The 12,770-nt window shown below is 38.7% G+C and overlaps 1 protein-coding gene across 6 annotated transcripts in view; it reads left to right on the top strand.

Annotated features, from left to right (window-relative positions):
* PRR16 (proline rich 16) overlaps positions 1-12,770 on the top strand; it is a 283,053-nt gene that overhangs the window by 171,653 nt on the left and 98,630 nt on the right. For 2 of the 6 annotated variants that reach the window (XM_069591695.1, XM_069591694.1), the window contains exons 2-3: positions 7,514-8,436; positions 9,414-9,517. In XM_069591695.1, coding sequence (XP_069447796.1) covers positions 7,514-8,269 — 756 coding nt within the window. In that variant the 3' untranslated portion in view covers positions 8,270-8,436; positions 9,414-9,517. Of the gene's footprint in view, positions 1-7,513; positions 8,923-9,413; positions 9,518-12,770 lie in introns of those variants that run through there. The other 4 variants (XM_069591699.1, XM_069591698.1, XM_069591696.1 and 1 more) reach the window with 2 other exon arrangements.

Below are 12,770 nucleotides of genomic sequence, written 5' to 3'. Positions count from 1 at the left end.
ATGTTCTGTATTTTCACTATAGTATCTCTGGTTGTGTGTTTGCTTATACTTTCCTGCTTGAGACTCTGCATACTTCTTTAATTAGTTCGGAAAAACTGAATTCATTGTCTCTTGAATATTGCTTCTCTCACTTCTGAAACCCTTTAAAAAATATGTAGTCCTTTATCGCAACGTAACTAGGACTCGCACAGCCTAGCTGCTCTTCAACTCTCCAGCCTTGTCTCTCACAGTGTCCTTCAGCCAAGAGTCCTCTCTAAATTGCTCACACTCAGGGGTTCTCTTCTATCCAAGTACCTTGATGAGGCTCTCTCCTAAATGGACTTCTAGAATCACTCCTGTTCTACCAGTTCACTGTAACTCATCCTTCAGGAATGCTTCACCCACTTTCTCACATGGTTTTATTTCCTTTTATAATAGCTTGTATTTCTCTTTCAAAGCACCTGGGGCATTTGTGCTTTTACTGTTACTTGTTTGAGAACCTAATTGATGTCAGGCCCTTCCACTAGATACCCTGTTCCATGGGAGCATTATTTTGCTTGTTTCTGGTTTTTTTTTTTTTTTTTTGGTGTTGTTCTATTAGCATTTTTAGGCATTTGGGAAATAGCACTGTACAGACCAAAACCAGTCAGGAACTACTGAACCATTAGGGCCCCAGGCAGTGTATTTATCTCTGAAAATCATTTTCACTTTCCTCACAGTGGACTAGCTTTCTCTCCTTTGCTGAAGATTTTTTAAAAAGGCTTAGGTAGGTAACCACTCTGGGTTAAACAGTACACAGTAGACATGAGCCAAGATGTTCAGCTATCTATCATGATATTTAGGTGTCCTTCTGCTTGAATTTCTATGATATCTTGCTAAGAGGTAGAGAATGTGATACCTACTCTGTGCATCATTTAAAAAGCAGAAGCATTACTTTGCCAACGAAGGTCCATCTAATCATAGCTATGGTTTTTCCAGTAGTCACACATGGATATGAGAGTTGGACTATAAAGAAGGCTGAGGACCAAAGAATTGATGCTTTTGAACTGTGGGGTTCGAGAAGACTCTTGAGAGTCCCTTGGACTGCAAGGAGATCCAACCAGTCCATCCTAAAATAAATCAATCCTGAATATTCATTGGAAGGAATGATGCTGAAGCTGAAACTCCAGTACTTTGGCCACCTGATGCGAAGAACTGACTTATTGGACAAAACCCTGATGCTGAGAAAGATTAAAGGCAGGAGGAGAAGGGGATGACAGAGGATGAGATGGTTGGATGGTATCACCAACTCAATGGATGTGAGTTTGAGAAAACTCTGGGAGTTTATGATGGACAGGGAGGCCTGGTATGCTGCAGGTGGTGGATTGCAAAGAGTCAGACATGACTGAACTGAACTGAACTGAACTCTGTGCATCATTTATAGATAAGTCATTATCCCCTGATTTTATTCTAGAATTCAGTGATTATGAATTTTAAAGTAACACCTTAAAAAATCAAATAGAAAAAGAAGTGCTTTTGCTCACAGTTGAATCAAAGAAACAACCTCAATGAATTCATACAAGTTTTGTTGAGTATCTTTTGTATACCATTCACATATTTGGTCTTTAAGATCCAGGAGCAAAAACCAACAAGGTCCTCAGTCTCACTGAGATTGAGATCTAGAGAGAAGACATTATTCTAATACTCAGCTGCTACTAAACAATTTTTTTTAAATGTGATAACTTTGAATGAAAGAAATGTTTTCTTGTGAATATTTAACAAATTAACTAGACCAATAAGGGAAATAGCAGCAGGAGGGAAAAATTTTACTTCACAAGTTTAACTCCTGAGCCAAGATTTTAATAAAAAGTAAGAGTTGGTGATGGACAGGGAGGTCTGGCATGCTGCTATTCATGGGGTCGCAAAGAGTCAGACACGACTGAGCGACTGAACTGAACTGAACTGAAGAGTTAATTAGACAAAGAGGAGAAGTCAGAGCATTTCAAGAAAAAGAAATAGTATGTTCAAATGCTTGAGGGTGGGAAGCAGACTGGCAATTATGAGGATCCAAAAGAATATCAAGAAATGTGAGAAAAGAAAGGGAATATTATTAGAATTGAATATAGAGGGTTCTCAAAGCTAAGAAATGTTCAAACTACCAGACAACTGCACTCATTTCATATGCTAGCAAAGTAATGCTAAAAATTCCCCAAGGTAGACTTCAACAGTATGTGAACCAAGAACTTCCAGATGTACAAGTTGGATTTAGAAAAGGCAGAGGAAACAGAGATCAAATTCTAACATCCATTGGATCATAGAAAAAGCAAGGGAATTCCAAAAAAAAAACAAAACTACTTCTGTTTCATTGACTACTCTAAAGCCTTTGACTATGTGGATCACAATAAACTGTGGAAAATTCCTGAAGAGATGAGAATACCAGACCACCTGACCTGCCTCCTGAGAAAATCTGTATGCAGGTCAAGAAACAACAGTTAAATCTGGACATAGAACAACAGGCTGGTTCCAAATTGGGAAAGGAGTACATCAAGGCTGTATATTATCACCCTGCTTATTTAAGCTATATGCAAAGTACATCATGAAAAATGCTGGGCTTAATAAATCACAATTTGGAATCAAGATTGCTGGGAGAAATATCAACAACCTCCGATGTGCAGATGATAATCACTCTAATGGCAGAAAGTGAAACGGAACTAAAGAGCCTCTTGATGAAGGTGAAAAAGCTGGCTTAAAACTCAACATTCAAAAACCTAAGGTCAGAACAGTGTGGAGATTCCTTAAAAAATTGCAAATAGAACTACCTTATGACCCAGCAATCCCACTTCTGGGCATACACACCGAGGAAACCAGAATTGAAAGAGACACATGTATCCCAATGTTCATCGCAGCACTGTTTATAATAGCCAGGACATGGAAACAACCTAGATGTCCATCAGCAGATGAATGGATAAGAAAGCTGTGGTACATATACACAATGGAGTATTACTCAGCCGTTAAAAAGAATTCATTTGAATCAGTTCTGATGAGATGGATGAAACTGGAGCCGATTATACAGAGTGAAGTAAGCCAGAAAGAAAAACACCAATACAGTATACTAACACATATATATGGAATTTAGGAAGATGGCAATGACCACCCTGTATGCAGGACAGGGAAAGAGACACAGATGTGTATAACGGACTTTTGGACTCAGAGGGAGAGGGAGAGGGTGGGATGATTTGGGAGAATGACATTCTAACATGTATACTATCATGTGAATTGAATCGCCAGTCTATGTCTGACGCAGGATGCAGCATGCTTGGGGCTGGTGCATGGGGATGACCCAGAGAGATGTTTTGGGGAGGGAGGTGGGAGAGGGGTTCATGTTTGGGAATGCATGTAAGAATTAAAGATTTTAAAATTAAAAAAAAAAAGAATAAAAAAAAATAAATAAAATAAAATCTAAAAAAAAAAAAAAAAACCTAAGGTCATGGCATCCGTTCCTATCACTTCATGGCAAATAGATGGGGAAAAAGTGGAAACAGTGACACATTTTATTTTCTTGGGCTGAAAAATCACTGCAGATGGTGACGGTAGCCATGAAATTAAAAGACACTTGCTTCTTGGAGGAAAAGCTATGACAAACCTAGACAGCAAATTAAAAAGAAGAGACAAAACAAAGAGAGAGACATTACTTTACCAACAAAGGTCCATATAGCCAAAGCTATGGTTTTTCCAGTAGTCCTGTGTGGTATGAGTTGAACCATAAAAAAGGCTGAGAGTCAAAGAATTGATGCTTTCAAACTGTGGTGTCAGAGAAGACTGTTGTGAGTCCCTTGGACAGCAAGAAGATCAAACCAGTCAGTTCTAAAGGAAATCAACCCTGACTATTCATCCGAAGGACTGATGCTGAAGCTGAAGCTCTAATACTTTGGCAAACTGATGCGAAGAGCCAACTCACTGGAAAACACCCTGATGCTAATAAAGACTGAAGGCAGGAGGAGAGGGGACAACAGAGTATGAGGTGATTGAATGGCATGACTGACTCAATAGACATGAGTTTGTGCAAACTCCAGGAGATAGTGAAAAACAGGAAACCCTGGTGTGTTGTAGTCTGTGGGGTTGCAAACAGTCGGACACAACTTAGTGACTCAACAACAACTGATGGCTCAGGTGGTAAAGAATCTGCCTGCAATTCCAGAGGCTCATGTTTGATCCATGGGTAGAGAAGATCCCCTGAAGAAGGGAATGGCAGTCCACTCCAGTATTCTTGCCTGGAGAATTCTGTGGACAAAATAACCTGGTGGGATATAGTCCATGGGATTGCAAAGACTCAGACAAGACTGAATGGCTAACACACACACACACACACACACACACATATACACATACAACAATATATAGAAGGTAATTAAGAATGCTATCTCATACTGGCTAAAAAGGGCCAATTGCTCTATTTTCAGAAATCTTGTGAGCCAGTTGTGAAATAACTGTTATTGAAAACTGAAATATATAAACCTATATTAAATAAATTACATTAAAAAGAAAATTTTTTTGTCTAATTCTAGTCATTCCTAATTATTTTACTACATTTTAATATGTATTTGTACTCCTGAGTTTATGTCTATTCTACTGGTATGGTGGAAACTCTTTATAATAATACACCCATGCATGTTTCTTCCCAGTCTCACATTCAGTGATGCTGCCTTACTCCCTTGAAGTTAACCGTGGCATGAGACCACACCATGGAAATTGTTAAACTCTTTAAATCAGGACTCACTCATATCCCTAAGAACCAGTTATTCAACAATTATCAGAACAACACTGAGTGAGACTTTACAAGCCCCCGTACACCATGTTAAATTGTTATGTATCATAGAAGAAATGAGCAGATATTGAAAGTTTTAAGCAGGGAATGACAAAAACACAACTCAGTGTTTTAAAAGATCACTGAGATTATAGAACTGAGAAGGGGAGGCAAGGCTCAGATTAGGATCCAAGAAAGGAAGATGGGGAGAAATGAATGGATTCAGGAGCTAAAATTGAAGGCCTCATGGTACTGGTATTAATCAATCACGAAAGACTCACATGTGGAAGAAGTAAATTCTCCATGTCCTCTCTAACCTCTGATTGGTTATGTTGTCTTCATTTTGAGCCCAATCTTGTGTCAAAGGGCTAACTTCACAGTTGAACACACTTCGGCCTGAGTAAGAGAGGAGGAAAAAGCCTACATATGGAAACATGAGATGAAGGGACTCGTTCCATTTGAAAATAAATTATTTTTAAAGTCACCCGTAGCTTCCTTCATCGTGTAAACATAATAGTACATGTACTGCAGCTCTGAGAATGGTCTCTAAGATCTGTGACTTCAGAGAGTGTAAATGACAGAGGGTCAAACTTCTTGGCTGTGAAATTGAGCATTTGAGCTGAGACTATGTTTCCCACAGGCTATTCCAGACCATGACTTAACAGCGAAGAGACTCTAAGCCAGCCGGCTGTAGGAGGTGCTGGATTCCTTAACTCCATGGCTTTCTGCTGGCCCTGCCCAACTTGCCTTAGAAAGACGTGGCCTAGAACTCTGCCACCCAGTTTTCCTGTCTTCACAAGAACTCTCTTACACTCGGGGTTGATCCTGCATTGTGGTGTGATGGGCCTGCAGTCTTACTTGATTTCCTGATTCTGTCTTGTGTCTTTGGCATATACTGAGCAGCTGTGACTTGGATCCTTCCCCCAAGTGGTAGCAGACAAAAGTAGGTTCCTGGATCCAAGAGAATGTTTCATCTCCTTCACCAAGGACATAGACACCTCTTTCTTCCAGCCTAGAAGCAGCAGATCATTGCCTATGTTTTATTTTTTTTTTTATTTTTTATTTTTTTTATTTTTAGTTTTTTATTTTTTACATTTTAAAATCTTTAATTCTTACATGCATTCCCAAACATGAACCCCCCTCCCACCTCCCTCCCCATAACATCTTTCTGGGTCATCTCCATGCACCAGCCCCAAGCATGCTGCATCCTGCGTCAGACATAGACTGGCAATTCAATTCTTACATGATAGTATACATGTTAGAATGCCATTCTCCCAAATCATCCCACCCTCTCCCTCTCCCTCTGAGTCCAAAAGTCCGTTATACACATCTGTGTCTCTTTCCCTGTCTTGCATACAGGGTCGTCATTGCCATCTTCCTAAATTCCATATATATGTGTTAGTATACTGTATTGGTGTTTTTCTTTCTGGCTTACTTCACTCTGTATAATCGGCTCCAGTTTCATCCATCTCATCAGAAGTGTGGAGATTCCTTAAAAAATTGCAAATAGAACTACCTTATGACCCAGCAATCCCACTTCTGGGCATACACACCGAGGAAACCAGAATTGAAAGAGACACATGTACCCCAATGTTCATCGCAGCACTGTTTATAATAGCCAGGACATGGAAACAACCTAGATGTCCATCAGCAGATGAATGGATAAGAAAGCTGTGGTACATATACACAATGGAGTATTACTCAGCGGTTAAAAAGAATTCATTGCCTATGTTTTAGAGGTTAGAGGATTTCTTGCCATCCCCCTAGTGCTGAAGGCTTCTGTTGTGTAAGAAGGATCAGGAAATGGGTGAGTTTTTGTGCCCGGCTGGCTTAGAGTCTCTACCTGCCCTCAGAGAAGCCTGTGGAAAAAGGGGCACCGAGTGAGAACAGGCTACATTGTGTCTGGGGTCCTCAGGTTTCTAACCTGTCATGATAGCACATTCTGCATTTAATTACTCTTTAATGTCTTGGCTGTTTTCTTGACTCACTTTTGTATACTACATCTTTTCCCTGTGATTGGCCACAGATGGAACAGTCTTTGTGTCCTGTCTACCCTCACAGGGTTTGGAGCTCTTTACAGTTCAGTTTATTTGGTTACTTTGTGATCTCACTTCTCTGATAATCTCTAGAAAAGTTTTGACTTTTGCAGGTTATCAGGCTTTGTTTCATTTTAGCATGAGATTAATGTTCTCCTATGCTTTCTACAGGGTAAATCAGAAGGAAAGTCCCTTCCTCTGTTTAAAATCAGTTTAATAACCAGTGGGGAGAAGGGTGTGGGAGGAGCAAAGAGGAGTAAGTGATAAAGAGGCACCAACTACTACATATAAAATAAGCTACAAGGGTATACTGTACAACACAGGGGATATAGCCAATATTTTATAATACATTTAAATAAAGGGTAACCTATAAAAATATCAAGTCACTGTATTGTACACCTGAAACTAACATTGTAAATCAGTTTTAAAAATCAGTTATGTTTCTGTGTTAGATTTTATCTTTGGATACAGCAGAGTCAGGATAGAACATATATATAAATAACATATTCTAGGCAAGTGAAATCATTATGTTATCAAATAGTTGGTGCTCTTCTGGTAAATACTCTAAATTTGTTGAATGAAAACTTAAGAAGAATGGAATTCACCATTCAGTATTAGTCCCTGTTCCCATATCTGATTAAGAAATAGGAAGACACTTGTGGTATATTTTGCTTTGAGTCGTTATTCAACATGATTACCTTGTCCTTTTTACCAGGTGGTTGACCAGATTGATACCCTGACCTCTGACCTACAGCTGGAGGATGAGATGACTGACAGCTCCAAAACGGACACCCTGAATAGTAGCTCAAGTGGGACAACAGCCTCCAGCATAGAGAAGATCAAAGTGCAGGCCAATGCCCCCCTCATTAAGCCCCAAGCCCACCCATCTGCTATCCTCACGGTCCTGAGAAAGCCAAACCCTCCAGCGCCTCCTCCACGGTTGACACCCGTGAAGTGTGAAGACCCCCAGCGAGTGGTGCCCACTGTCAATCCGGTAAAGACCAATGGCACCCTTCTGCGAAATGGAGGCTTCCCTGGGGCACCAACCAAAATCCCCAACGGAGACATCTACTGCAAACCCGGCAGTAACTTGGACAAGGCTCCCGGGCAGCCTCTGATGCACAGACCCGAAAAAGACAGGTGCCCCCAAGCTGGGCCTCGGGAGCGAGTAAGGTTTAATGAAAAAGTCCAGTACCATGGCTACTGTCCTGACTGTGACACCAGGTATCACGTAAAGAACAGGGAGGTCCACTTACACAGTGAACCCGTCCACCCACCAGGAAAGCTTCCTCCCCAAGGCCCTACCCATCCACTTCCCCCTCATCTCCCTCCTTTTCCACTAGAAAATGGGGGGCTGGGAATAAGCCACAGTAACAGCTTCCCCCCCCTCAGACCTGCAACTGTGCCTCCTCCCACTGCACCAAAACCACAGAAGACGATCTTGAGGAAGTCCACCACTACAACAGTGTGATGTATGCCATTTAAAAGCTTTTTTTTTTGTTTTTTTTTTGTGTTTTTTTTTTTAATTTTTCTATATTATAAACATAAAATAATAAGTAATGAGCACTTTCTACTCAAGCAATAAAAAGCCCAAATATATTTATCCTGCATTCAGCAGAGTGACATAAAAATCACCTGGTAAGTATGCAGTACGTTGTTTATATCCTGAGTATTCATTGTTTAAAAAGTTACATGATCAGAAACCACAGAATAACGAAAAAACTGAATATGTCATTTTTTTCAGTTAACCCATTACAAACTGTAGTTTTCAAAGATTTTGATTTACTATAAGAGATGGGATTAGATTCATTTTATTCATGCCTGACTCATCTATGCATTAATAACATGCCATACTCTTAACTTCAATGTCATGCTTTTTAATAAGAAATTTTAATACTGAAGGACTATTTTATTATTTTTTTCTAAAGATGTTTGTCACTAGTTTTGCATAATTAAATGCTGAGGGTGATACAAGAAGGTTTATTTTCTATGCTATACAATTATGATCCTATGTTCACCTATATATGTAATGAAAGATTTGGTCTGTGGAAATATATGTCAATAAACAATGGTAAATAATGACAAAACCAAATGTTCCTCGGAATTAAAATGAAGCAGTGGTTCACTCAATCCCGTGGTAATTTACATCAAAATGGATAGCAACTCTGACAGAGTTTGGAGATCACTGTGAGCATAAGTCAGAATGTTTCAAATTAAATATCATAATCCAGGTGCTAAATAGGACTGTACACATTTTCATATGATGTGCTTCCATTTTGGTACCTCAAGGATGATCTAGTGCATGCCAGCCCTTGAAGGTCCCCCTCACTCTCAGCATGCCTCCCGGACGCTCCATTAGCCAGCTCACTGAAGCAGTGGGATGACTCACCTCCTGCATCAACAAGCTCTCTGCCTCCCTGAGGGAGTCCCTCATTTATAGGAGAATCATACGGGAAAATACAGATGTTTCCGGAACAGGATGTTTTTAGCATTCGCCTTAAGCTGATTCCCCTCAGAGGTGAAATATGCCAGGGTTCTTTGTTATTCTATAGAAGGGAGAGAGGAAATCCTTTCCTTCTAATATCCAATAAATGTGCTTCTCTTTAATTTGTCAGCTTAGGTGATACTTACCCAATTCTTAACTACCATGATTGGGACTGATAGTGTGATTTGCCCTGGAGTGAGAAATGGGTTTACTCCCTTAGAATCGTGATGAAAGGTAAGTGCCTGAGCAAAATGTGTCCATAAAGTGGCAGGAATAGAGGGAGTCATCTTTGGTGGAGATTTGATTATTATGCAACTTAAAAAAGAATACTGTAATACTTTTGAATATCTCGGTTTTGATCTCAAAACTTTAATTTTTGCTGCTGCAGAGAGGTACTCTTCAATCATATTTCTTTGTTGCCTTTTTCAAGTTATATCATAATAATTTGGAATACTATTTTTGAACAACTTCCTATTTAAAGTGATAATATTTTAAGCATAATTCCCTAAAGAAAATAAGTTTATTTTTTAAAGGAACCATGAAATAAGGGGAAAAAATAGAGATATCATGTTGAAAATTTACTCTGCATGATTTTTGTTGTGTGTGTGTTGGACATGAAGATAATGCAAGCAGAATAAATCCAACTTTTCAGAAACTTACAGAACATAAGACCAGTAATCAAAGACCAGAATGTAAAGTGTATTAACTATATGATCTGTATGTTTAATAAATGTGAGCCAGGTAAACAAATAATTGACTTATTGAATATCAGAATTAAACATATATTCTTAATGTTTTAATGTGTTCATTTAGGCTTGTTATAAATAAACCCAGGATTTTATCACCTTTCTAGATTTAAATATTTACATCCTTTCAAATGTCAATCTGGTGTTAGGTTTTTGGATATTACAGTCATAGAAGACTTGCTCTTTTCTCTCTTCAGGCCCTCTTTCTTTCACAGCCAATTACTGTGACCTAATAATTATAGTTTGAGACTTTGAACCTTGTGATGTCTGGGAGCCAACCTGGACGTCAAAGTTGAGCTTACTAACAGCTGCATATCATCCGTGGAGCAGATAACTCATTTGCAGTAAAGCAAGTTGAATAAACTGGATGATTTAATCTTGCTGGTTAAGGATCTTTGACCAGATGCTTAGACACAATCTCAGGTTCAAAGCCATCTCCCTTCCTCAAATTGTAGACAAAGCTACCTCATAAAAAATCATCTTTTTATGTTTGATTAGTGACATATGCCAAAAGCACAACTCCTGTTTTTATTTAACACATTTATAAGTTATTGCCTGTAAAGCTAGGTTCAGCCCCAGCGTTAAGACAATTACAGTTGGCCTTCTTCTCTCCCTACAGTCTATCACTTAGTCAACATTAAATGGTAGATTACAGCAAGTGTTGGACATTCTTTTTAGTTTTTTGTTCCATATGTTCCTTTTTATTTTTTTCCCACTAATGTATAGACTATATTGGGCCAATAGGGGTTTTTTTGCCCAATAATTTTGTAACATTCACTGGAACTTAGTCATGCCTCTAAATATATATAAACTCGTAAAACATGGAAAGTAATTAACATAGAGCGTCATAATATTTGCCTGGAAATTTGCAATTAAAGTGTCATAAGTGGCAGTGTAGTTTTTGTAATCAGCCAACTCTTGCTTTTGAAATTTAAATTCTGAAATGCAAGTTCTGTACATCATTTATTAAATCATCATAAAACATGGTCTATATTTTTTCTTCTTGAATATACCAAAGCAGGATTTTTTTTTTCCAAATCTTTAAGGGCATGGTCTTTTTTCACATCATGATTTTAACTCTTTTATTCACACATGGAGTAGTAGACCAAAAAGCTGACCTCCATACTCCTTTGGAAGATAATGTCTCTACAAAATGTAAAGTGGTAGTACTGCTTATGACCACATCTCTTTATAGTGAAAGGTAGAACATATGGCTAAAAAAACTATATCCATTAATTAAATTGGAATAAGAAAAGTAGGCAGAGGCTGAGGTGGTGAGATGGTTAGATAGCATCATTGACTCACTGGACATGAATCTGAGCAAACTCTGGGACACAGTGAAAGACAAGGAAGCCTGGCATGCTGCAGTCCATGCACACACAGCTTAGCAACTGAACAACAACAAGGAAAAATTTTGTCTTGTTAGTTTAAACACAGATGGTCCCATTTTTGTAATGAGAGGTTATTGTATCTCCACTGCTAAATGGTGAAAAGAGAAGAAAGTTGACCAAAGTTCTCTTCCATCTCTCAGTAGTTATAGGAGTTATAAAAGGAAATAAAACTGATTTTTTTAGGCCATGCTTAAGCTAAACATAAAATACCTGCTAAAAAATACAGGACATGGAAGAAAAGAAATTCCCCACTCTTCAGTCTGATTATATTCATACCTCCTCTTATTAGTTTAATAATAGTCTATGAAAAAAATGTCTGCTGTTAACTGAAGTGATTTAATTAACCTGAAAAATCTTGTGTTTGAATCATGCCTGCATCTAACTGCTTAATGAATAAAGGAATAAGGCACTGTATATTATTTGGCTTTCTTTAGACAAATCAGTAGTTCCTTTTAACATCACCAAGAACAGCAGCTACACAGTCTCTGAAACTCTGCAGGGTGTTTTATCTGCATGTTCTAATTATAGTTCTTGGATGCTTTGTGAAGAAAAGGCTGAGTAGTTCCACATGTAATTGCTCTGGGAATGATGTAATCAAGTCTTGAGTCACCACCTTGACTGAATTTTTTCCCATGGAATATAGGCAATAACGCAATGTCTTGTATTTGTCCTGGTTCGGGTTTCTTTCCCCAGTTTCTCTGGTCTTTCCCTAGTTTCACATGCTGTAATGTACACTCATATTTGTAGCAAAAGATTGCATTGTTGTGCATGTGTACCTAGTGATGTTTTCTAAGTGAGGAAATGCTTTGTGAACAATAAAATTCCATATCACATAATTAAGTAAAGTACACAGAATCTGACGTTTGCTAGACACTGTTGCAAAATCACAGACCTTTTTTGAGTCCATATGGAACTCTGACACTGTATTCAAATTTTAGACTAAACCTTTCACGATTTTAAAATTGTGTAAGTTGCCTGATTCTGAAATAATGATAGATGTGATACTGCCATTTGGGCAAGCAGCAGTGTTGAACATAAAACTGCATTGTTGTTGTTTAGTCTCTAAGTCATGTCTGACTCTCTTGCGACCCCATGGACTGTAGCTGACCATACTCTATCCACAGAATTTCCCAGGCAAGAATACTGGAGAGGGTTGCCATTTCCTTCTCCAGAAGGTCTTCCCGACCCAGGGATCAAGCTTGCATCTCCTGCATTGGCAGGCGGATTTTTTACCACTGAGCCACCCAGGGTAGCCCATAAAACTGCATTAGCTGCATTTTAGTGGAGCATCCCTTATGAAGGGTGTTATTTCATTGGAAGCACTTGGATTTATCAATCTGGTCTTTTTGG

The sequence above is a fragment of the Ovis canadensis genome, chromosome 5 (assembly GCF_042477335.2).
Source record: "Ovis canadensis isolate MfBH-ARS-UI-01 breed Bighorn chromosome 5, ARS-UI_OviCan_v2, whole genome shotgun sequence".
In the NCBI taxonomy this organism is placed as follows: Eukaryota; Metazoa; Chordata; class Mammalia; order Artiodactyla; family Bovidae; genus Ovis; species Ovis canadensis.
This window is presented reverse-complemented; position numbering and strand designations above follow the sequence as displayed.